General features: G+C 51.2%; 8 protein-coding genes across 8 annotated transcripts; 6 read left to right on the top strand and 2 right to left on the bottom strand.

Annotated features, from left to right (window-relative positions):
• Positions 1-35: 35 nt before the first annotated feature.
• Positions 36-1,343, bottom strand: MYCFIDRAFT_43195 (uncharacterized protein; the record flags this gene model as incomplete). The annotated part of the gene is made up of 1 exon (XM_007928825.1): positions 36-1,343. The coding sequence occupies one exon, from the start codon at positions 1,341-1,343 to the stop codon at positions 36-38; it is 1,308 nt and encodes a 435-aa protein (XP_007927016.1).
• Positions 1,344-1,562: 219 nt separating this feature from the next.
• On the top strand, positions 1,563-4,207 carry MYCFIDRAFT_188947 (uncharacterized protein; the record flags this gene model as incomplete). Its single annotated transcript, XM_007929404.1, has 9 exons — positions 1,563-1,589; positions 2,320-2,713; positions 2,772-2,869; positions 2,929-2,991; positions 3,053-3,291; positions 3,349-3,616; positions 3,669-3,788; positions 3,846-3,946; positions 4,012-4,207. 9 exons carry the CDS (start codon positions 1,563-1,565, stop codon positions 4,205-4,207), a joined length of 1,506 nt encoding a protein of 501 aa, XP_007927595.1.
• Positions 4,208-5,688: 1,481 nt separating this feature from the next.
• Positions 5,689-7,179, top strand: MYCFIDRAFT_197369 (uncharacterized protein; the record flags this gene model as incomplete). The annotated part of the gene is made up of 3 exons (XM_007929403.1): positions 5,689-5,691; positions 5,953-6,147; positions 6,670-7,179. 3 exons carry the CDS (start codon positions 5,689-5,691, stop codon positions 7,177-7,179), a joined length of 708 nt encoding a protein of 235 aa, XP_007927594.1.
• A 56-nt stretch (positions 7,180-7,235) lies between these two features.
• MYCFIDRAFT_154750 (uncharacterized protein) lies at positions 7,236-8,182 on the bottom strand. Its single transcript, XM_007929402.1, has 4 exons — positions 8,093-8,182; positions 7,855-8,033; positions 7,668-7,798; positions 7,236-7,612 (listed from the first exon to the last, which is right to left on the bottom strand). Exons 1-4 carry the CDS (start codon positions 8,110-8,112, stop codon positions 7,481-7,483), a joined length of 462 nt encoding a protein of 153 aa, XP_007927593.1. The 5' UTR covers positions 8,113-8,182; the 3' UTR covers positions 7,236-7,480.
• A 609-nt stretch (positions 8,183-8,791) lies between these two features.
• Positions 8,792-11,756, top strand: MYCFIDRAFT_154747 (glycoside hydrolase family 31 protein; the record flags this gene model as incomplete). Its single annotated transcript, XM_007929401.1, has 1 exon — positions 8,792-11,756. One exon carries the CDS (start codon positions 8,795-8,797, stop codon positions 11,681-11,683), a length of 2,889 nt encoding a protein of 962 aa, XP_007927592.1. The 3' UTR covers positions 11,684-11,756.
• Positions 11,757-13,998: 2,242 nt separating this feature from the next.
• On the top strand, positions 13,999-16,908 carry MYCFIDRAFT_6124 (uncharacterized protein; the record flags this gene model as incomplete). The annotated part of the gene is made up of 3 exons (XM_007928708.1): positions 13,999-14,124; positions 14,260-14,822; positions 16,863-16,908. Coding segments are annotated over 3 exons (735 nt in total), but the record flags the coding sequence as incomplete, so codon positions are not given.
• Positions 16,909-18,088: 1,180 nt separating this feature from the next.
• On the top strand, positions 18,089-18,691 carry MYCFIDRAFT_138315 (uncharacterized protein; the record flags this gene model as incomplete). The annotated part of the gene is made up of 2 exons (XM_007929400.1): positions 18,089-18,172; positions 18,374-18,691. Coding segments are annotated over 2 exons (402 nt in total), but the record flags the coding sequence as incomplete, so codon positions are not given.
• A 1,073-nt stretch (positions 18,692-19,764) lies between these two features.
• MYCFIDRAFT_175712 (uncharacterized protein) lies at positions 19,765-21,468 on the top strand (the record flags this gene model as incomplete). The annotated part of the gene is made up of 8 exons (XM_007929399.1): positions 19,765-19,839; positions 19,863-19,964; positions 19,993-20,192; positions 20,223-20,351; positions 20,394-20,413; positions 20,474-20,882; positions 20,914-20,924; positions 20,960-21,468. The coding sequence occupies 8 exons, from the start codon at positions 19,765-19,767 to the stop codon at positions 21,466-21,468; spliced, it is 1,455 nt and encodes a 484-aa protein (XP_007927590.1).
• Between the last annotated feature and the right edge of the window lie 708 nt (positions 21,469-22,176).

Raw genomic sequence — 22,176 nt, 5'->3', positions numbered from 1 at the left:
GTCGCTCTAGCAAGTCGAAGAACAAACCATCCATGCTAGCTGACCTCGATCAGATCATCCACTTTTACCGGCATACCAGTGCTGATCGACTTGTTCGCAGCTATGCCTGTCAAGATCGAAAGCGCACCATCAATGTGCGAAGCCGATCTCTTGAACTCATCCTCGCCATCTTCGTTGCCGAACAAGCTTCTCAGAAGAACCGGATCTCCACCACCATGTCCGCCCTCTCCACTGGTAATATCGATATTCTGCGGCTCACCGAGCATGGGTCGAAGAATAATAGACTGCTTCTCCAGAGCACCCTCCATGCTCTGCTCACCGCCCGCATTGATATAACTCCGCTCTATCACTTCAACATCCAACCTGCCTTTGTCTCCTGTAAAGCTGACTCTGAAGCCTTCGAGTGGTGAGTACGCAGTCAGACTATACGTCATGACAGCGCCACTTCGATACCTTACCATCACACTCATCGTGTCCTCGATGCTGATGCCGTCGCTGAATACGCTCTGATCACGATAATAGCCATCCTCATGCTCGGCGTCAAGGTACATACTTTTCAATGTCGCATTGCTTGACAGGTCGAGCGCGAAAGGGTCGTCCTTAGCATTCGAATTGAGATGGCCGTGGCTGCGGTTGTAGAAGCGGGATACTCCTCTCTTTTCCGCATTTGCTTTCCCATAGAATTTGAGGTCGCCCATGGCAAAGACTGTCTCTGGTCTCGACTGCAGCCAATAATTGACAAGATCAAAGTGGTGCGTCGATTTGTGCACAAGAAGGCCACCGCTGTTGTAACGGTCTCGATGCCAACGCCGGAAGTAGTCTGCTCCATGAGATGTGTTCAACATCCATTCGAAGTGGATGGCGTGTACTTTGCCGATAGCACCAGATGAAAGCAGTTGGTAAATCTTCGTATTGTGAGGTGCATACCGGTAGTTGAACGTCACCCGAACACGTTTTGCAGTGCTATGGACTGAGTTGAGTATCTCGCTGATCGATGGCACATCAATAGTCATCGGCTTCTCGGTGATGACATTTAACCCGTAAGAATGTGCGAGCCGAATGTAATAGACATGGGTCCGGTCTATTGTGGTGATGATCAATTCATCTGGCTTGGTCTCCGCGACCATTTGTGCGAAGCATGATGGTAGATATGTTGGGAGCGGCTTGTGTCCCAGAGATATCAGGACTTCATTCGCATGGTTCATGCGCGTCTGGTTGGTGTCCAGGAAAGCAACGAGCTCCGATGTGTTTTGGAAGTCATTGGCAATGCTTGTGTAGTAAAATGATGCACGGCCTCCAGTGCCTATGAGAGCATAGCGTCTGCGAGGTACTTCTGCAGCCATTGAAATCCGTCAGTTCGGGACGCCGCGAGCTCATGCGCATCAATCTATCCAGAACAATATTTATGCGTTTGCCATCAAGATCCAGCAGCGCGGTGAAAACACGGTGTGAGCTCGACGAGCTGCTCAGAAATTGTCTTTGCCAGGATGCCCGGATGAAGTCTGTGAGGCTCTAGGCGTCCGAGCCCAGTATGGCTTTTTTCGGAGCTTGCAAACCGCATGATGCAGATGTCGCTCGTTCGGATGATTGTATAGCGACGTAGGAGTACTTGCGGTCGAAGACCGTGCTTGGCGCGGCGAAAGCTTGTGTCTTGGCATTTCGCCTCGACTTCTCCTCTCCATCCTGGCAGCTACACTACACTCACTCTCCTTCTATGCCATCGTGCTTCGACAGATCACAACCCGGCTTGACAGATGAAATCCGGATGACTGTACTAGGATCTATCGTGTCTCAACATCAAATGCATAAATAATCAAGATATCTTGTTGCGATGAGCCTTGAAAGTTGAGATTAGGCGCGGTAGTCAGCTCAGAGTTCGACTGGGACCCGGACGACATTAAGTATTCTGCGGGGTATTCACTACACGGCAGGAAATCAACATCCGAAGTTCTGCGAGGTAGTAGTCGTCTATAGTCTGCCGCTGGTTTGATTCCAGGGATGTTCTTGTTGTAGGAGCTGCGTAGTCAGTACTACGGGTTTGTGTATCCAAGGTAAACATCTGCACTTGAGTTCCGGTTGGCTGTGGTTCCGTCCAGATATTAGCCTGAGATGGCACCGCTGTTACACCATCGAGCCAGCGATACAGCCCTGCTACGTACATCTCGCTCTATATTCCCACCTCTGATCCTGATTCTCCACGAGGCCGCCAAGATGACTGAAAAAACAGCCGACAAGATTGCGGTCGAGCGAGTCGACACCATCCAGCCTGCGAGGACACCATCATCGCCTATTACAGACGCCGCTGCCATCTTCCTGAAGCAAGCGGAGGCCAGCGGTAGAGTCACCCTTTCAGCGGACGAAGAGAAGGCAGTTCGGCGAAAAGTCGATGCACGCATTCTACCCATCATACTTGCAGCCTACTTCTTCCAGCAGCTGGACAAGTCAACACTATCCTACACCTCCGTGTTCGGAATCGTCCAAGATGCACATCTGGTCGGAAAACAATATTCCTGGCTTGGCTCGATCCTGTATTTGGCTCAGTTGGTCGCACAACCTATTGCGGCCTTTGTACTGGTCAAGCTGCCGACTGGCAAAGTGATCGCCTCAGCTGTGTTCTTATGGGGCTCGACATTGTGCATCATGTGCGCTTGCACAAACTTTCGGTCTCTACTCGCGCTTCGATTCATGCTTGGATTGTTTGAATCCTTGATCGGTGAGCTTGACGAACCACTAACTCGACCACACCAAGTCTGACCGGCTCGCTCCAACAGCACCCTCATGTATTGCTGTCACGCAGATGTGGTGGCGTCGTAGCGAGCAGACTCATCGAACAATGTTCTGGACAAGTATGAACGGCGTAACACTGATTGTGAGATCGTCCCCGATCTTCAGCATACCCTATCTGCATATCACTGAGAGATCTGCTAGGTGGGCAGCCTCTTCACGTATGGTCTAGGCCACATCCACAGCAAAACACTCTTCCCATATCAGGTATGCGCGAGCCGCTGTACTCAGAAGCGAATTGTGCACGGAGCTAATCCGCTTTCGACAGATCATATTCCTCTTCTGCGGCCTGCTTACCGTAGTGTACTCCATCAGCGTTTTCATATGGATGCCAGACTCCCCAATGACAGCGAAATTCCTGACTGAACCCGAGAAGATCGTCGCTGTGGAACGTTTGCGATCAAACCAAATGGGCATTGTCACTCGAAAGTGGCGATGGGATCATGTTTATGAGGTCTTCTACGATCTCAAGACATACTGCTGGTTTTTCATCATCGCAGCAGTTTCGTAAGTCCTCCTTAATTTCTGCGAAAAGACCACAGGATTCTGAATTTCCCGAACCAGTATCCCAAGCGGCGGCATGGGCACCTTCGGCTCCCTCATCATCAAGTCCTTCGGCTACAACAAATTCCAAACAATCCTCTTCAATCTCCCCTTCGGCGCTGTGACAATCATCGTCACCCTAGGAGGCGGCTGGCTAGCCACGAAATTCCGCTCGAAAGGTCTAGTCATCGCACTCCTCTGCATTCCAACAATAGCCGGGATAATAGTAATGCTCAAAATCCCTCATACTCCAGGAAACCGAGGGATTCTGCTCTTTGGATGGTACTTGGTACGTTGGCGTTCATGATATATGTATGTGATTGCTGCTAAAGAAAAATCAGACCTCTCTGTTCCCAGGCATAACCCCACTCCTCTTCGCCTGGCAAGCCCAAAACACAGCCGGCGACACGAAAAGAAAATGCACGACTGCCGTCCTCGTCGTCGGAATGTGTACCGGCAATGTACGTATCACTCAACCCTCCTCAATAGTCCCCTCATTAACCAAATCTCCAATCCAGGTCATCGGTCCACAAATGTACAGTACCTCCCAAGCACCCTTATACCACAAAGGTCTCCTCTCAAGTCTGAGCATGTTCATCTTAGTCGCAGTTCTAGCAGGGTAACTAAACTCAACTCCGAACCCTTGCTTTGAGATTTTCACATGCTGACGCTCTTGCTTCACAGCTTAATCTGCATGTATTTAAACCTTTTGAACGTCCATCACGGTCGACGAAGAGAACAGTTGGGAAAGCCTCGGGATTTGGTCGATAGGTCCATGCAGAAGGTTCGAGGAGAGGAGGTTCTGGAGGAAGTGGAGAATGATTTGGCTTTGCATGATACTACGGATTTGAAGAATGAGGATTTCATATATGTCTTGTAAGACGAAGAAAGGGAGGGAGATGGAATCGATAGTCAACATAAAGGTATTGCCGTTTTCTTTCGGCGCCGCATATGACGATGTCTCAATTCTGGGTTCGAGGGGAGCGGGATTTCGGTGAGTGATACTCTGCAGGATCATCTTGATACTGAGCATTGGAAATGATCCATGGTAAGCGAGATGCAGCGATAGACAGTATACATGTATCGTTATACGGTCAGGTGGAAAGTGTGGTCGCCTTTGATGTTTTCTGAATATGAGTAGACAACTGGTACGAACGAAGAGAGCTATGCACGCGCTGCAACAAACTTCGTCTAGAAGCACGTTTCCACCAGATCATCTCTCATCCTCGCCACAAGACCCCAGTGCTCTCCAAGCCACCATCATAGTCCACGCCCTCATGCAGGTGTTGCGACTCATGGCCTGTCTTCTTTTGGATCGTACGTGATGTCGAGGTCTCGGGCAATCAACGCCTTCAGCTCCCTGCGAAGATCCTTATTCTGTCCGCAAACAGTACACGAGTCGCTAAATTTCAAGACGTCTAAGACATTCCACTTGGGATGGTCGACCTTATATGAATAGTGTAAGACCTTGATAAGAGGCGAGATGCACTCGAAGAAAGAGGCTGGCGTGGCCTCCTTCGCAAGGCTGAAGGTGTAACCATGCCCACAGATGGACTGTTGACTAAGCTCAAACATACGAAGGTCCTTGCAAGCTTGAAGCACCGATACAGTCTCGCGCAAGGCATTGCCCGGTACAACACCTTCGAGAACGGAAATGTACCGTAGTGCCTTCCGGCCTGCGCCAAGCATTGGAAGGATGAGTTTGAGCTCTCGTAACGAGTTGAACTCGAACGTCCCGTTGCCGTACAGGCAGGGAAGTGCTTCGTGGTAGATTTCCTTCGAGGTCAGAAGCAGTGCGATAGGAGTTGGTGGACGTGGTATCCATCTCTTGAGTTGACGGTCCCACATCTGAGGATTGCTCTTGTCTTTCTGCTTATATGTGATCTTGGACCAAGCCCTCGGCCTCATGCGGTACAGCTCAGGTCGGCTGCGACGGTGTAAGTGCCCGGGTTTATGCATCGAAATCTCGATGTGAGCCGTGTCGATTTGACCAGATATCAATGAGAGATGGCGTTCGACTTCCGTTGAGAGATTGCGGATTCTTCCATTGAGATATTGCGGACGGCTTCCATGTAAAACTTGTAGATTTTTTGGCAAATCACTGGAGGAAAATCCTTGTCGAAGGGAGGCAATGGCCGCGGCGCTTCTGTTGTCGGAACGATGGACAGCGTAGAAGCCGTGGACACCGCAGCCAGAAGGATATTATTGGAATCGCCTGGAAAGACCTCGGGATTGCCAACAGGGTTGTGATCAGCATCGTTGAAGCTGTCAAGGGCATTTGACGGCAGATTGGACTCAATTTCTTCCTTCTTGATATATGGCAGCAAGTGTGGCTTTGGTTCCGCCTTTTTCTTTGATGCCATGGTATGTCTGGTGAGTTGCTCCTGTATCATGCGCTCGCAGAGCGCTCAAAATAGGGATTTGGAGAAATGCAAGGTCGGTAGCGAAAGACGGTCGTGAGCTCTCGCGGAGGAATGATGAAGACAACCAGCAATACGGTAACCTACGAGCTCGAACGATGATGAACGGCGATACCAGGTTGTTGAACGAGATACGATGGCGAGGCTTGTGTTATAGAAAGCTTGGATGATCTGTCCGGAATCGTCTGGAATGTATGTTTCTTAGTGTTGTGGTTGGAAAAAGAAGAAGACGGCGGAGTGTAGCTGCAGCAAGCTTTGTCTCGACTTCTTCCTGGTCGCAGGGAAGGGAAGTCGGCAACAGGCAGAAAATGCACTCCCCATCCTCCGAGCTGTGACTTCCCCAGGAGAATTCCACCTGCTCGAATCGAGAGCAGAGGAGGACGATGCCCGCTCGTTGAAGGTGAGATATATACCGGAATGTCTTATTTGGCGGTCGAGAAGGTAGAGCTGCAGCATGCAGCCAAGTCCCAATTCAAAAGCTTTGTCTTTGTCAGGCACTGATCGAAAGGGTTCACAGCTCGAGCTGTTTCCAAGCATGTCTTACTTGACCTTGAAGATCAATTGCCTCCGAGGAGACAATTGCAGTATCTTCAGAATGTCGAGAAGTTGTTGTGACTGTACTTGGCCCAGCCGTGTGCCTCTAGCGTTGTACTCTGTTCCCATTTTCCACTGCAGAATGCCTTTTCATGGCTCACGGCGAACCGTAATCTGCACTGGAAACGCAAGCGAGCACTTCATAGCCCACGCTCTCAGCAAACCTGGCTGCTGCAATCTTGTCCAAATGATGGATCGCGACGTCGGAACTGCATATGCGGTCGGGATACCGTGTCGCTGCCATGTTCAGAGGCTAGTGAGCTGTATCTTGGAATTCCTGCGCAATAGCCGGTTCTCGAAAGGAAGGAGCGGCGAAGAACTCCATCAGAACCTCGTGGCACACATGACTGAAAGAGCTGAAAGCTTGATTTTCTCAGGAAGTGTCGAGCGCTGGACAACAGATGAGCTGCGGGAGCTGGAGGCGCTGCGGAAAGCTCATGTCGACGAATACGAGGATGGCATGATGTCGCGACTTCGAGAAAGCACGCCATTCATGTTCTGCTTGATTGCTACGTCCGATATCGATGAGCTCCTGCTATTAGACGAATATCTCCAGCAACATGTTCGCAGTGATTTTGACGAGATCATGAATGATGCTGTTTCCCCTGGCGAGTGTCAGAGTTCAGATGCTAGCAGCATGATAGACTTGTCCAACGAAGACGACACTTCGATGTTGGACGAAGATGAGGACCGAGCTTCCGCGCATCGAGATTCTGGATGTGAGAGTGATCAAGACATGGATTGCGACCCATCCGAAATGGGCGAGCCACCAGAAGGCGAGGACCAGTTTCTTGAAATGGAGCTTGCTAGCATGATGATTTGCGATGCCGAGCCTTAGTATCAGAAGTCAGTTCTTGCCAAATAGCATTACAACGAAGTCGCATGGTCGTGTTCCCGGACTGGAGGTGATGAATTGATATTGGTGTGCATACCCAAAGCGGGTGGCTGGCTTATCAACGTGTCGCATTTTTGACGTTACATGCCGTGCTCTAGAGGTAGACAGAATTGAGCAAGCATGTCCATCTGCCGTCTCGAATGCTGCGAAGCGTGTGTGCCTTGTCCTCTTTTTTTTCTATCCATCGCTGTACCGTGCCAGCATGTGCTCGTTTGTCACGTTACTTGTCAATATGATTCTGCATCTATTTCTCGTAGACCCACTCGTGGTTGGCAGACTTCCAGCTCTGGATCTCGCTCTTATCGAACCACAGGGCAATCTCCTTCTGGGCGGACTCGACGGCATCGGAACCGTGGCAGACGTTGCGACCGACGTCCTAAGGAGTCAATTGTCAGCATGCGAGATGAGGCGTTGATGAGATTCAAACTTACAATGGCGTAGTCACCACGGATGGTACCTGGCGACGAGGCAAGTGGGTTGGTAGCGCCGAGGAGAACACGGCCAGTCTTGACAGCGTCACGGCCCTCCCAGACCATGGCGCAGATGGGGCCGCTGCCCATGTCTATTGCCATTATTAGTGATCAGTCGCTCCAAATGATGCCAGCTTTCTCTACGCACAGGCAACAAGGCCCTTGAAGAATGGCTTGGAGCTCAAGTCCTCATAGTGCTTCTCGAGGTGCTCCTTAGAGGCAGTGACGAGCTTGATGGCGACAAGCTTGTAGCCACGCTTCTCGAAGCGGGAGATGATGTCGCCAACGAGGCCACGCTGGACACCGTCTGGCTTGACAGCGATGAAGCTTTGCAAAAATCAGTGTTTGTTCACTTCCCCGCCATTGACGGAAAGGTCTAAGCATACGTCTGCTCGGATGAAGACATGTTGTCTGATGCTTCTTTCTCTTTGGCTTTTTCACGGAGCACTGTTGTTAGGTGTCCGCGGTCTTTTGGGTTGAGGTGTTTGAAGATTGGAGGTTGCTGTTCAGACATTCTGAATTTTTGGCACACCGCCGCCGCGGGGTGAGCTTCGCAGCGGGACGCAGGGGCAGCGTGGTGGAGCAGTCGGCAGTGGTCGAAAGTCGTGTTGGGAAGAACCTGAAGTGTTGGAGACTGCGAGCACCAGAAAAAATGCCTGATTATGATCATTTACACCATGTGGTATGGCATTTCTCCATCTACACACTCACACCTTCCTATTCATCCATAGCTCTGCATCGCACTTGCAGCATGATTGAAGCTGTTGTCTCACTTGCATCATCGCTGGGCCAATCGATCCACGACTTTCGTTCTCAATGCTCGCCCAATCGCGTCTGGTCAAGCACAGGGACAACTGTCTGAAATCCCAGAGACAACACCGCATGTAGTTGTTGTTCCTAGAGAACGACAGCGAGGTAGACGAATATGGCCTTCAGTGGCTCATGGCGGAGCATTCTGCTTCTGCTCGTGGCAATATGCTATCTCATCACGCCGGCCGGTAAGCTTGCAGCCGTCCCTTGTTGATCATTGAGCTCTCAATGCTCGCCGGACCAGGTTACACAAGTCAGGCATTGACATTGATACAGTGATGGTGAAGCATCAAGATTTCAAGACTTGCGATCAATCCGGGTTCTGTAAACGGAATCGATTATACGCCGACACAGCGACGTCCAATTCCAATTGGGAATCTCCATATACGTTAGATCGATCGACCATAAAATTTAGCCAGGGCATCTTGACGGGTGTTGTATACAAGAAGATCATCAACAGCGACGAGAGCGTCAGGCTTCCCGTCACAATATCATTCTATGAATCCGGCGTTGCTCGCGTGACCATTGACGAGGAAAGGCGGCAGCAGGGAAAGATTGAGCTTCGACATGACCGCAAGGACATTCAAAAGCAGCGATGTAATGAAGCTGAGAAATGGGCAATCGTTGGAGGCACCACTGTCAGTACCGGCGCAGCACTCGACAAGGATGCTGAGAAAGGTACCACGATTGTCAAGTATGGACCTACCAGCAAGTTTGAAGCAGTCATCAAGCATTCACCGCTGAGCATTGACTTCAAGCGTGATGGCGAGACTCACATCAAACTCAACGATCGTGGCTTGCTCAATGTGGAGCACTGGCGCAAAAAGGTCGAGAAGAAAGAGCCTGAAAAGGAAGGGGAGGATGCAGAGAAGAAGGGAGACGAAGCTGTGGTTGCTGAGAGCGACAAAGAGGCGGCTGACGATGAGAGCACATGGTGGGAGGAGTCATTTGGTGGAAACACCGACACGAAGCCAAAAGGCCCGGAAGCTGTCGCTCTGGACGTGTCCTTCCCTGGCTACGAGTATGTTTATGGCATCTCCGAGCACACTGGTCCATTGGCGCTGAAGGAGACCCGCGGCGGCGATGGCCAGTTTTCGCAGCCGTACAGGATGCACAACAGCGATGTCTTCGAATACGAGATGGATAGCCCGATGACGCTGTATGGAAGCATTCCATTCATGCAGGCACAGAAGAAAGATTCTGCTGTTGGTGTTTTCTGGCTCAATGGCGCCGAGACATGGGTCGATATCACCAAGACTTCTTCCATCGCAAACCCGCTCAGTCTCGGAATCGCTGGCAAGACCACCACTAACACGCACTGGATCAGTGAGTCCGGTCTACTCGATATCTTCGTTTTCCTTGGACCCACACCACAGGATGTTATTGGTGCTTATACAGAGCTCACCGGCACGCAACAGCTTCCACAGCACTTTGCAATCGCTTCACACCAATGTCGCTGGAACTACGTCACGGACGAGGATGTCAAGGATGTAGATCGCAAGTTCGACAAGGCTCGCATTCCATACGACGTGATTTGGCTTGACATCGAATACACTGATGGCAAGAAATATTTCACCTGGGATGGCATGACATTCCCCGACCCAATCGGTATGCAAAAGCAGCTGGACGAGCATGAACGGAAGCTTGTGGTGATCATCGACCCACACATCAAGAACGAAGGCGGCTACCACGTCGTGGACGAACTGAAATCAAAAGATCTCGCAGTGCACAACAAAGAAGGAAGCATCTACGAAGGTTGGTGCTGGCCTGGAAGCAGTCATTGGGTAGACTGCTTCAATCCAGCCGCTCGCAAGTGGTTTGCAGGACTATTCAAATACAGCAAGTTCCCTGGCACATCCAAGAACGTCTGGTTGTGGAACGACATGAACGAGCCATCCGTATTCAATGGGCCTGAAGTCACGATGCCAAAGGACAATGTCCATCACGGTGGCTGGGAACACCGGGACATCCACAACATCAACGGCATGACCTTCGTCAACGCCACCTTCGAAGGCCTCCTCGCTCGTGACAAAGAAGAAGAGAAAAACAACCGGCGTCCGTTCGTCCTCACGCGGGCTTTCTTCTCGGGTAGCCAACGTCTCGGGGCCATGTGGACAGGTGATAATCAAGCGGATTGGTCTCATTTGGAAGCGTCCATCCCAATGGTACTCAGCATGGGCATCACAGGTTTCCCCTTCGCAGGCGCGGACATTGGTGGCTTCTTCGGCAATCCGAGCAAAGAACTGCTCACGCGGTGGTACCAAGCTGGAATCTGGTATCCTTTCATGCGCGCACATGCTCACATCGACACGCGTCGCAGAGAACCATATTTGGCTGGTGAGCCTTACACAGGAATCATCACGCAAGCTGTGCGTTTGCGATACAGCTTGCTACCCGCGTGGTACACGGCTTTCCACGAGTCTCACGTCACGGGCGCGCCTATCGTGCGACCGAACTACTACATGTTCCCTGGTGATGAGAAGGGCTTTGGAATTGATGATCAATTCTACCTGGGTAGCTTTGGTCTTCTCGCTAAGCCCGTGACTAAGGAAGGTCAGCAGGGCCAAGCTGTTTACCTTGCTGACAAGGAGAAGTACTACGACTATTTCGACTTCTGGACGTACGAAGGTCCGGGCGAGGTGGCTCTTTCGTCGCCATTGGAAACGATTCCATTGCTGATGCGTGGCGGTCACATCATTCCTCGTCGCGACAGACCGAGGAGGAGCTCTGGACTCATGATGTACGACCCGGTCACGCTCGTCGTCGTACTCGGGCATTCGGGTGACGCAGAAGGCACTCTGTACTTGGACGACGGTGAGACGTACGCTTACCAGGACGGCGCATACATCCATCGACGATTTGTGTACAATGGCGAAGCTTCGAGCTTGACGAGCGAGGATGTGAGCACGAGCGGGAAGAAGACGAAGGAGTATTTGAAAGAGATGGATAAGGTTCGTGTCGAGAAGATCATCGTTGTCGGAGCACCCGATGCATGGAAAGACAGGACGGAGGTGGAAGTCAGCGAAGACATTGCAGCTGGCAAGAAGAGTGCGGCGGCACGAAAAGTCCCGCTTGACTTCCACAAGAAGGTCGAGGGCAAGGCTGCTTGGGCGGTTGTCCGTGATCCTGCTGTCAAGATTGGCAGCGGGTGGAAGATCACGTTCTGATCTACAGCGATAGGAGTAGAGCGATCGACAGAAACTTGGTAATCAAATCAAAATCAAACGTGTCAAAAGTTCCAACACCGAGATTCTGTACTGTAGCGATATCACTTGCATCAGAAGCAGAGTATCTGTCATGGAGGAAAGCTTCCCGTGTGCGTGCATGCATTGTTGGCGGCGCTTTTGTGGCTGCCATGCTGCTGTAGGTTCAAGCCATGGGTGTTTCCAAGTTTTGGAATACATCTGCCCATACTCTGTCCTTGCATCGACGCGGCATCTTTTTAGGCAATAATGTTGGTAGGGATCAAGCGGTGAAGAGCTCTGGTATGGATTCCAAGTATGTATGTTCCGACACGCATTATCGGAGGATTCGGAGCCATGGGTCTTTTCAAATCGTTCGTGCGTGGGTATTGATGAGTCATCTTCTGTTCTGTAGATAATCTTTGCACCGGCGTGCAATATATTATATGCGCTCGAGTATTTGAAGCTTGAACAATGAAGATTGTGTCGTTGTCTGAGTAGGCACGAGGCGAGGCGCCACCGGAACAAAGCCGTCGTCAAATACTGAGCCTCAACCCAATCGGACTTCACAAGCCGTAACTCTGTCTCCACATCGTGGTAGCCACGTGAGCACGGATGTTTCTCACTTCTTACGATTGATTTCAAATCGCCAAAAGCTTGTTTGCAAGCCACCTCGGCTCGATCGGAACTTTCTTCTTATGTCATACACTGCACCTCGCTAATCACCACATGGCATATTGTTGTGCCACTGGGCTATGCCGCGTTAAACTCGCCAGGTCTTCGGCGTTCATCCCAGGCACGCAGATATCACAATTCCAAATCTGAGCAGCAGTCTCGCCGCAATGCTCCTGCGTGTCGAAAGGCAATCTCCAGCAAGGTCTCCACGCCGAGCTGACCCCGTGAGCGACTCTCGTTGTCGTGTATTTGTCAAGTATCAAGTATCACACTTGTATGCCGTCCCGATGTCGCCACCATCGTTGTGCCTCCATTTCCTCCCGTGCAGACATACCATCACGATATCGTTGCCGCACTTCGGCCATCGTCATATAGATCATGTCGTCGCCCGGTGACGGCAGGAACGAGGCCCCATCAACCACTCGATCAGACATGAGGACCACAACCGGAAACACCAGGCGTAAACCGCATCGGACGAACAGCTCGACATCCTCAAGCACAAAGTCGACATCGTCCAGTGGCAGCGTGCATAAGTATCTTGGCGACGGGAAAGTCACATCTATCCAAGCATGGAATACTGGAGTCCCAACGAAGTCGACAAGGCCTCATAGCTTGTCGCATGAGGATGATGCGATTGTCCAAGCATACCTTCGGACCAAATTGGCCCTCTTTCAAAGTATGGCTGAGCAAAAAAGTGCATTGCAAAGCTCACGGAGTAAGTGAGCATCTCACGTTTCAGCCTCGCGCCTCGCAGCTATGCGAAGCAGCAATTCTTGCGGCGGAAACGGTCGAGGAACGAGAACGGGCGACACAACCCAAACTGAATGACGGCTCGTGCGCCGATGCATTGGGTGAAGGCACCCGGCGAGACACGAGCTCACTAGTGACACAAGATCTGATGTCAAAGCCCCAAGCATGTAGCGTTCCATCGCAGCATGAATCACACCGCCCAAGAAGCGTGTCCGCCTTCAGTCATTCACTGACTATTTGGCCAATGCCATCTGGTCCCAGAGCCGCATCCACATTGACATTCCGGATACCTGCTGGCCTAATTCCACCTCGCCTGTCGATGCCTCCTGGGCTCTAAACGTTGGAAAAACATCCAGTATCGGTGACGGAGACAGCCACTCGAGTTGTTCAAACATGCACATCAAGAAAGCTGCGCGTTCAGAATCGGACCAAGGCAACCTCCGGAGTTCGCGATAAAATCGCCGGCTCGATGATGGTTCCATGGGGCAGCGAAAAGCTTGCCGAGACTCGAGCCTCTCATAGACTCTGCAATGTGCTTTGCACACATCGCTATGGACTTGATGATAGCAATCCAATCTAGACGTTTCCCAATGGCCTTCACCTCATCATGCGGAGCCCCATCTGAGCTGTCAAGGCCCTCCGCTTCGGTACCTTTTGTTCATCGAGCGAGACACGTGCCTGTAGCTGAATGAAGATGTGGTCATTCTATCACTGCTTCGACTGCAGATCATGCATTGCATCTCGAAGTACTCCCGGTCGGCGTCAGTATGTTTCGAGAGGACATTGATGACAACTCGGTCAATACGAGCATGCCAATCCAATCTCAGCCAATATCCCCCGTAGCCGCGCGGTTCGGAGCCGGTGACGTTGGCATTGAAGCGCTGGGTCCGACGATTGCCTTCACGACTCTAGCTACACTCGTCGTTGCCTTGCGATGGTATACGAGAGCGTGTTTGGTACAACGCCTGGGCAAGGACGATTACGTGATTCTGATATCGCTGGTGGGAGCTCACATTAGACCTATACAACCCATCAGACGCTAATTCAATCAGGTCATTTCTTGGGCAATGAGCATCATCATTGGAGTCAGCATTGGGAAAGGCGTGGGTCACTACGAAGGGCGCGTGGATCTTCAGGCAATCGCGAAACTCATAGTGGCCTTGAATACGCTCTGGTCAATACTCGTCAACATCACCAAAGCATCTATCTTGGCCCAATACTTGCGGATTTTCGATGGCACATGGACCAGAAGAAGCTGCTACTTCATTTTGTTTCTACTTCTGCCTGCGACTGCTTGGGGCATCTTTGGAGGCATCTTCTTATGCACACCTACGGCAAAGATCTGGGATCCTCAGATACCGGGCCACTGCCGAAGTGCTCAAACATATTGGTCGTCCGTTGCCGCCATTGACATCTTTCTGGATTTTTGGACTCTCGTCCTGCCAATGCCATCAATTGCAGGGCTTCACTTGCCACGAAAACAGAAGATCGCTACCATGCTCGCCTTCCTTCTTGGCTTTGTGGTATGTATAGTCGGAGTCGCTCGTATGGCTACGGTTTTGGCAACCTCTGCTCGAGGAGATTATATCCTTTCCGGTGTATGGGCCATTATCTGGTCTAGTGTTCAAGGCAATATCAGCATCATTTGTGCCTCCATCCTCTCCTTGAAGGCGCTGGTCACAAGAATGTTCCCAAGGTTGTTGGAGCAGACTGGCCCAGCAAAGCATGCTATGAATTTACCGAATTTGTCTGGAAGCAGCGGTGCGTGGGAGCCGGGAGATTCTCAAGCAATGACATTAGGCAATTCAGGAAGTAGTCTTCTGCATCCCACGAAGCTCGAGGGCGTGCAAGGAGAAAGCCGGGCTGCCATGTGCAGAGTGCCGCCAGCTTGCATGCCACCCAGTAGTGCTCCAAGACAGCCTAGACATCGGCCAGCAGACTCGCGATCCGACGCGATGGATATCTTTCAGATGCTTCAAGCAGATGCTCAGGATCGGGATGATGGTAAATCCGAAGCCTCGTCGTCTTGATCTATACACGACATGCATTTCCACTCTGGTTTCTTGTCGTACAGCTTCAGAACTCAGGTCTGAGCTCAGCTTAGGGTTCGCTTCACTTAACTCGAATCACATGCAATATTCGCGGCTGCATATTGAGGCAAACATGGTCTGTGCTGAGCCTTCACAAGCGCGGCATGCATGCCGCAAACCGGCCATCCGCTTGGCACTTCTACCTATAAACAACACACAAAAGTTATTCGCGACAACTCGAATGTCAATACTGGTCACTAGACTCGTTACACTAGTCGAGATCTGCATAGCGATTACAATTTCTACATACAGCGCCCGACTCCAACGGAGCCGCCATCTCGACACGCTCGTGAAGTATGTGCGCGCGCAAATATACCATCGTCTTTGTGCGCACAATTGACCTATACCTAGACACCTGCCCATTCTACGTAACTTCTTTTGATCTTCAGCCTTCGTAGCAGATACGCATACGTCTGCGAATTCAAGTCCGCCACTTCAGTACTCAATCAGTCGCTGCCTTGACAATGGCAGCTCCCGCGAAGAAGAGCACCCGAAAGTCGAAGGTACCAAATGGATCGACCACGAACATGCTCCCGGTCACACTCAATGGGCCTTGGAGCATCACGTCCTCTACCTACAAGAGCGCTCCGGCAACTGCTTCATCCCGCATGTCATCATCATCGACTCAAGCCAAGAAGCCGGCTTCACGAACGAAGCCTGCTGCTCACCAGGGCCATTTTCGACTCCTCGATCTGCCAACAGAATTGCGCAAGATTGTCTTCAACTTCTACATGGAAAATGTCCGCTCGCCTCGGCAGAACATCGTCGTAGTCGAGCACAAACCCGACAGCAAGTACCACAATCGCCCGGAGCTGTATCAGAGAAAGCCAGACCAAGATTACAAGAAGAAAGACAAGAACCGTGGAAAATGGGATCCCAAGACGAAGAAATTCCTGCCGCCACCACCATCGCCCATCGCACTACTCTTCTCCGCGAAGCAAATGCATCAAGAGGCGCTTCCAGCACTCTACGGCAATGGTACATTCGTCTTCCGCACCTTTCGAGAAGTCGCCGTCATCCTTCCCATGCTGAGGGACGGAGCGAAGTACCTCCACAGCATCGACTTCCCTCAAGGAGCCTACATCAAGAGCTGGGTGGGTACGGCAGTCGAAACTCTCCAGATCGCCAAGAGCCTGAAGAAGCTGAGGATTTCGCACCACGATGTCTGTCAGTCTCAGTCGCACAGTCTCAGGAAGAGGAAGTCTGCCTCCAGCTTCGTTACACCTGAAACCCTACTGCGAGATTTCCTCCCTCTTTTGAAATTTCTGCATGCTTCGTACCAGGCTCGGCATCCGAAGTGGAGTATTCTCGATACTATTGAGGTCTATGAGGACCCATACGTGGGATGGCCTTGCGGTTGCTCTGAGGAGGAATTGAAGAAGGTGACTTTTATGACTGAGCTGCGACGGTTGATTGCGGAGGAGTTTGAGATGGAAGTCGTCTAGAGGAGAATAGGAAGTGTCAAGAATCTTGGAATTTCGAATTGATAGCGGAGGTGCGAATGGGAGTGTAATAGGCTTGATGGGACTCGGGAGGGAGGGATAGCGAGATCAGCTAAAAGGACGTGAGATCTGTTAATCCAGAAAGACCCAGGGCTTTTGTGACTCATGAACAGTAAATTCGCTCCAATGCAGATGAGTGCTTTGAAGGCCTCAGCTACAGTATGCGGCCTCTACATCCAATCGGAATTTTGGAGTTACTCGCTCGTGTGATTTTTCAGCTTCCACTTACGTCGCAAGGCGAGCGATGCGAGTGAGCTCTTTCAACTCTCACTCATATTGTCATAGAAGCTGGGATTATACGCGTCTAATACGAATCGCCGCTGGTCACTGCGATCGGTGGAAAGAGGTCAATGCGGGTTGGTGAACATGTCTTCTCGCACTCGCGGTTGCCGACCGGGTTGTAACTTGGCTGCCGCATGCATCGGGGATACTCAGGTCATGACTTTGCTTGAGATGCATGTACGAAAAGAGAACGCCATATTGCCCAGCGAGGGAATCATACGCTAACCTCTTTCGACCAGGCTCTCGTGTCTTGGCACTTTCTCTACTTCACTGCGATGCCTGGCAACAAGATGCTTCAAAACACCCCCAAGATTTCTGATATCAAGGCTCAAACCCTGCTGAATATGGACTCAAGTATTATGACTACTCCTTTATCGATACTCACCAATTTTCCAACTTCATGGCGGGCTCCACTGAAGCCTGGATATGGGCCTCAATGCGGCTCGCTCCATACATGCCCAGAGGGCTCGGAGGCCTATGGCATGGCCCAAGATGGCACGCTGATCATGATTATATACGATGAGCTGCACTGACTGAGCAGAATTTTGCCAGGTGGGTTAGAACCAGGCTCGCAACATTCCTTATGATCTTTTGCTCATCTACAATCACAGATCAGAACAGCTCCAGGGCAATTGCCGAGCTATGACGAGGCCATTGGGTATGCAAAGACTGCCACGCTTCTGCCTGGCTATCTGTGACTGCTGACAGAGCTACAGATGCTATGAAAGCTGGCTCTCGATCAGTCGAACCCCATTTGCACTGCAGTCTTGCAGCAAAGCACGGGCCCGATATCTTCGAGCTTTGTTGTTGCCGCCGCGCCCGCGCTAGAACTAGCCAATCCAACTGCCCGCCAAGTTTCCCGCCTGAGAGTCGCGCGTCCTCGAACAACACCGCATCCTCCACCTCGCATTTCGTGCATTCCATCCACACGACCACACATCAACACACGATTTTGGTATAACAATATTGCAAGCTTCCCCAAACGACCCACTACCCTTCGAACCCAGTAATCGCAATGGCAGGAGGCAAGGGTACGAAAGAATCGCGAAGTTCCGCTTGGCACGGGCGCATCTGACAGCTCAACAGGCAAGACTGGTGGTAAAACCGGTGGAAAGGCTAGCAGCGACTCTGCTGGCAAGTCGCAGAAGTCGCACTCTGCAAAAGCTGGTCTTCAGGTACGTGGGCGAGCATTTCCGAGCCTCAGCAAACCTGGAGTCATGCGGCGCGGCGCATAGCATGTTCTTGCGCCCGGTCGCACTCCACCACTTCAATATCACGCTGCGCAATCGCGTGCGTATTTTGAGCGCCACGCTGGGAGCTCGACGCGTCATACAAAGCCTTAATAAAGCACTTGCTGACCTTGTCGCGTATACTAGTTTCCATGCGGTCGTGTCAAGCGTTTCTTGAAGTCGCAAACCCAGAACAAGATGCGCGTGGGCGCTAAGGCTGCTGTCTACGTTACCGCTGTCCTCGAATATCTCACTGCCGAAGTTTTGGAACTGGCTGGCAACGCTGCGAAGGATCTCAAGGTCAAGCGTATTACGCCAAGACACTTGCAACTTGCGATCCGTGGTGACGAGGAGTTGGACACGTTGATCCGTGCTACTATTGCCTTTGGTGGTGTCCTCCCACACATCAACCGCGCGCTCCTGCTCAAGGTGGAACAGAAGAAGAGCAAGAAGGCCGATGCATGAGATGCTCAAATGAGCATGCATCTGTAAGACAACATGATAGGCGGAAGGATACCCATGTCAGGAATGGCACGTTTATGGCAACTGGAGTTTTCAGGATGGAAGGAGTTAGGATGTTTCGCTATGCAGGGCGCAGATACGCGTAAGAGGGCAGGTGTAGTAGCACACGTTTAAGCGTGAATCGGCATTTTCGAAGCGGGCACAAGTCTTCTTGTCTCTCATTCACATTTCTAATTTCCAGCCAGATCTCCCAGGAGAAAGCAGCAGCGTATGGAGCAGCACCCGCGAGCGAACGCATCAGATTGGCAACGCAGCTATGTGATCGCATAGCCCTGGCCCATCTGCAAATATATGCGTTCCTTGCAATCACTGCAGTGCTCAAAGGCCGATTATCATATGTTAGGAGTGTGATCCATTGCGTTCTCTTGTGCAAACCTTACATCGTTGGATGATAGACCAGGCCTGTGTACGACCATATGCTTCCTCTCCAAGAGATCAATATACCTAAGGTAGTAGCAAATGGTCGAAAGTTCTTGGCATCGCACCAATGTATGTAGTTCCGGTAGATGATGTCTCGAGTCATCGGCACTTCGCCTTCCATTTGCTCCTATATGTGTTTTTTTTTCCACACATTCTGTCCAGAATCGATTCCTTGCAGTAGCCAAGAGGAATTCGGTCATCTTATCATACGAGCAAAGCGACGAGGACTCTGGAGATGCAAGGATTCGGTCTCACCTATTCTATTCGTAGCGTTGCTTTCATTCACCACCTTACGTCGAGGATAATGAAAAAGTCCTTGCAACTCATTCCCTGTCTCACAGACGGACATATCGACAGAGATGACTCAAGAACGGATATAAGAATCGCTTGGAGGCTTCGTATGGATAACCAGAATTTCGGCAGTGGTGTAGAGTGGCTGGATCACTGTGGTGTTTTTAGGGTTGTGAGGGCTGAGCTGAGCACGTCCAAGGCTGTAGCCTGTAGGTGGGTTATATAACGGATTGGTCCGGTTGACATGTATTGCTTATCTAGAAGACTAGAACCTACCTACTGTAGTATTTTACAGGCTAGCAGGGATGAGAATACAGCATACTAGAGCCGACTCAGCCGAGGCGATTCGCGATCGTGTTTATGCCGTTCTCCTGTCGAGCGTCAAACATCTAACGTGAGGTAGCGAGTTGCGAGTCTGATCTTTGATTCCTTCACCTCACTTCGTCTCAGAACAATTCACTGTCGCAGTGAAGCAATGGCTGAGAGCTGGATCTGCAGCTGGCGCGTAGCAATGCACAAACAGCCGGAACGAGAGCTGCATTCTGATGGAGCCATCTCCGTTCGAGGATTATTCGACAGCATCACAAGGACATTTTGGGAGCCTGGAATTGGCTATCAATGGAAGGACTCACTCGCTGGTACGGTACGGGTGCGTTCCTCACTGGCAGCTTGATATGGCCACGATATTAGTGACTGGCAAGAGGCGCGACCGATTCATCATTCATCTGCCAAGGTGACACATACCACTAGATGCACCGATAAGCACTCTTTTGGATCAGCTTGAACCACGCATCTCGGTCGTACGCAGTTCCAAGTTCTTGCCTGCCAAAAGACGTGTTGCTGAATCGTTGGCATTCGCTGCAGGAAAGCAGGGGCAGGGGTACAATGGCGGGTAGTTCTATTCTAGTCAGCCGGTCAACCTGCAACGGCGAAGGGCAGCTGTCGACCTCAAAGGTTCATCATCCTGACTTGAACATCAAAGTCGCTCGAACATAAATCTCTGACGAATCCCAGGAATGCTTTCTATATCCGGAGATGAGGCTGAGCGCCCAAATCGCCGACGATGTAGTTTCCTGGCATTGACTCATGGCTCACCCACATTCAAAGCAGGACTCAGTGCTCAAAGAGCGATACCACATCTTGGATTACGAGTCTCAGCAGCCAGCGCACTCACACTGAGCGATACTTGCCAGTCGTCTATTGAGATTCAGTGCAAGCGCTTCAATAGATATGCTCAATACCTGGGCGTGTCTGCTGGATCTGATCAGCCCTGGGAGACTGCCGATTCTGTGCAGGATACCTTGACGGAAATAGAGCAAATTTTGGCCCAAGCAGCGGATTCAATACGAGCAAAGACTGCCCAGCTGGAGCGAAACGTGAAGCAATTTACTCTAGACGTCTCACAACATGCCGATCCGAGATGGTATAGACATCTGAAAGATCTGACGTGTGAGTAGTGAGCGAAGTGGCCAGAATGCGGGCATCTGACGACCGATGTAGCTCTTGACGATTCAAAACTTGTGGAGACACTGAACAAAATGCCGCTTCCAGATGCTGAGGATTTTGCTGCTTACCTGAAAGAAAGATTGCCCCATGCCGCGAGCCTACCGCGACCGAACCACGAGTTCCTCGGTAGGACTTTCACCGGAAAGGTGCATTTGCTGCTGGAGCGCGCGCTCTACGAGAGTCGACAGAACCCCTCTGTAGCATTCTCGCTTTTCGCAACGGTACGAGCAAAGGTCCTTCTGTCGGGCAGGTCTCGTGTTCATCCTCGAAATCTCGGAAGGGAGCAGCAATATGTCGATGAAACTTTGCTCTGGATGTTGGATCAGCACTCTGAAGCCGGAGATGCGGGAGACTATTGGGGCTTCGCGGCGGCATGGAGAGAACTACTTGATGGCTGGCAGGAGATGGGGTCGGATCCTGGGACATTCTTGCAGCTGATAGGCCCTATTCGCAAGAAAGCTCAGAGAGAAATCCGCCATCCCCTTAACGAAGTCCGTGGTTAAGTCCGTCGAACACCCACCCTAGCAGTCCCCTTGTCAGGTTCCGCTTTCTATGCTAAATCCGGTGTGGCTCTATACAAACCTGCATCACTACTCGAACAGCGATACTGTCCGATTGGGTCTCGGATTCAGCCGTGGTGGAGCGGTAGGGGTTGATGCCTGTTTTGCCGATGAACGCCGACAGCCAACGAGTTATTACAGGGGATTGCGTCGACATCGCAGTCAGTAACCGACTACCGGCCGAGCTTTCTGATGCAATCTTCGAACAGGCTATGCTTGCGGAAGAGGTGCCTTTCGATGATTGAACATGCAGTCGACCAGAAAGACAAGTTGCCTCCAACAGTTTGAGATTGTGGTTGTCTCCCTCTATATGGAACTCTGTGCCACGTGAAGCTTGACACAAATTGGCATGTGACGACACGTGGGACCATGCTGCATGGACAGGTTGTTTGAGGAAGTGGAAGAAATAAGAATTCAACTTGCAACCAAGGCCTCGCTTCCAGAGCGCGGCAAGCAAATCTCTACATAGTCATCTGCTTCGCCCCACATATGAAACTTGGCTCTGCTTCGAATAGATGAAGCCGAACTTATGACAGGCTTGAGGATCCTAGGTTGTTGAACGAGCCAATGTCCAACGCAATGGGAATATATTCAGAAACCCCCGTAACAGTCGCCGATACTCGAAACCTGCTGTGGTACAGCGCAATTCCT

This window comes from Pseudocercospora fijiensis (assembly GCF_000340215.1).
Source record: "Pseudocercospora fijiensis CIRAD86 unplaced genomic scaffold MYCFIscaffold_5, whole genome shotgun sequence".
NCBI classification, from domain to species: Eukaryota; Fungi; Ascomycota; class Dothideomycetes; order Mycosphaerellales; family Mycosphaerellaceae; genus Pseudocercospora; species Pseudocercospora fijiensis.
The sequence above is the reverse complement of the archived record's forward strand: the minus strand, read 5'-3'. Positions and strand labels throughout refer to the sequence as shown.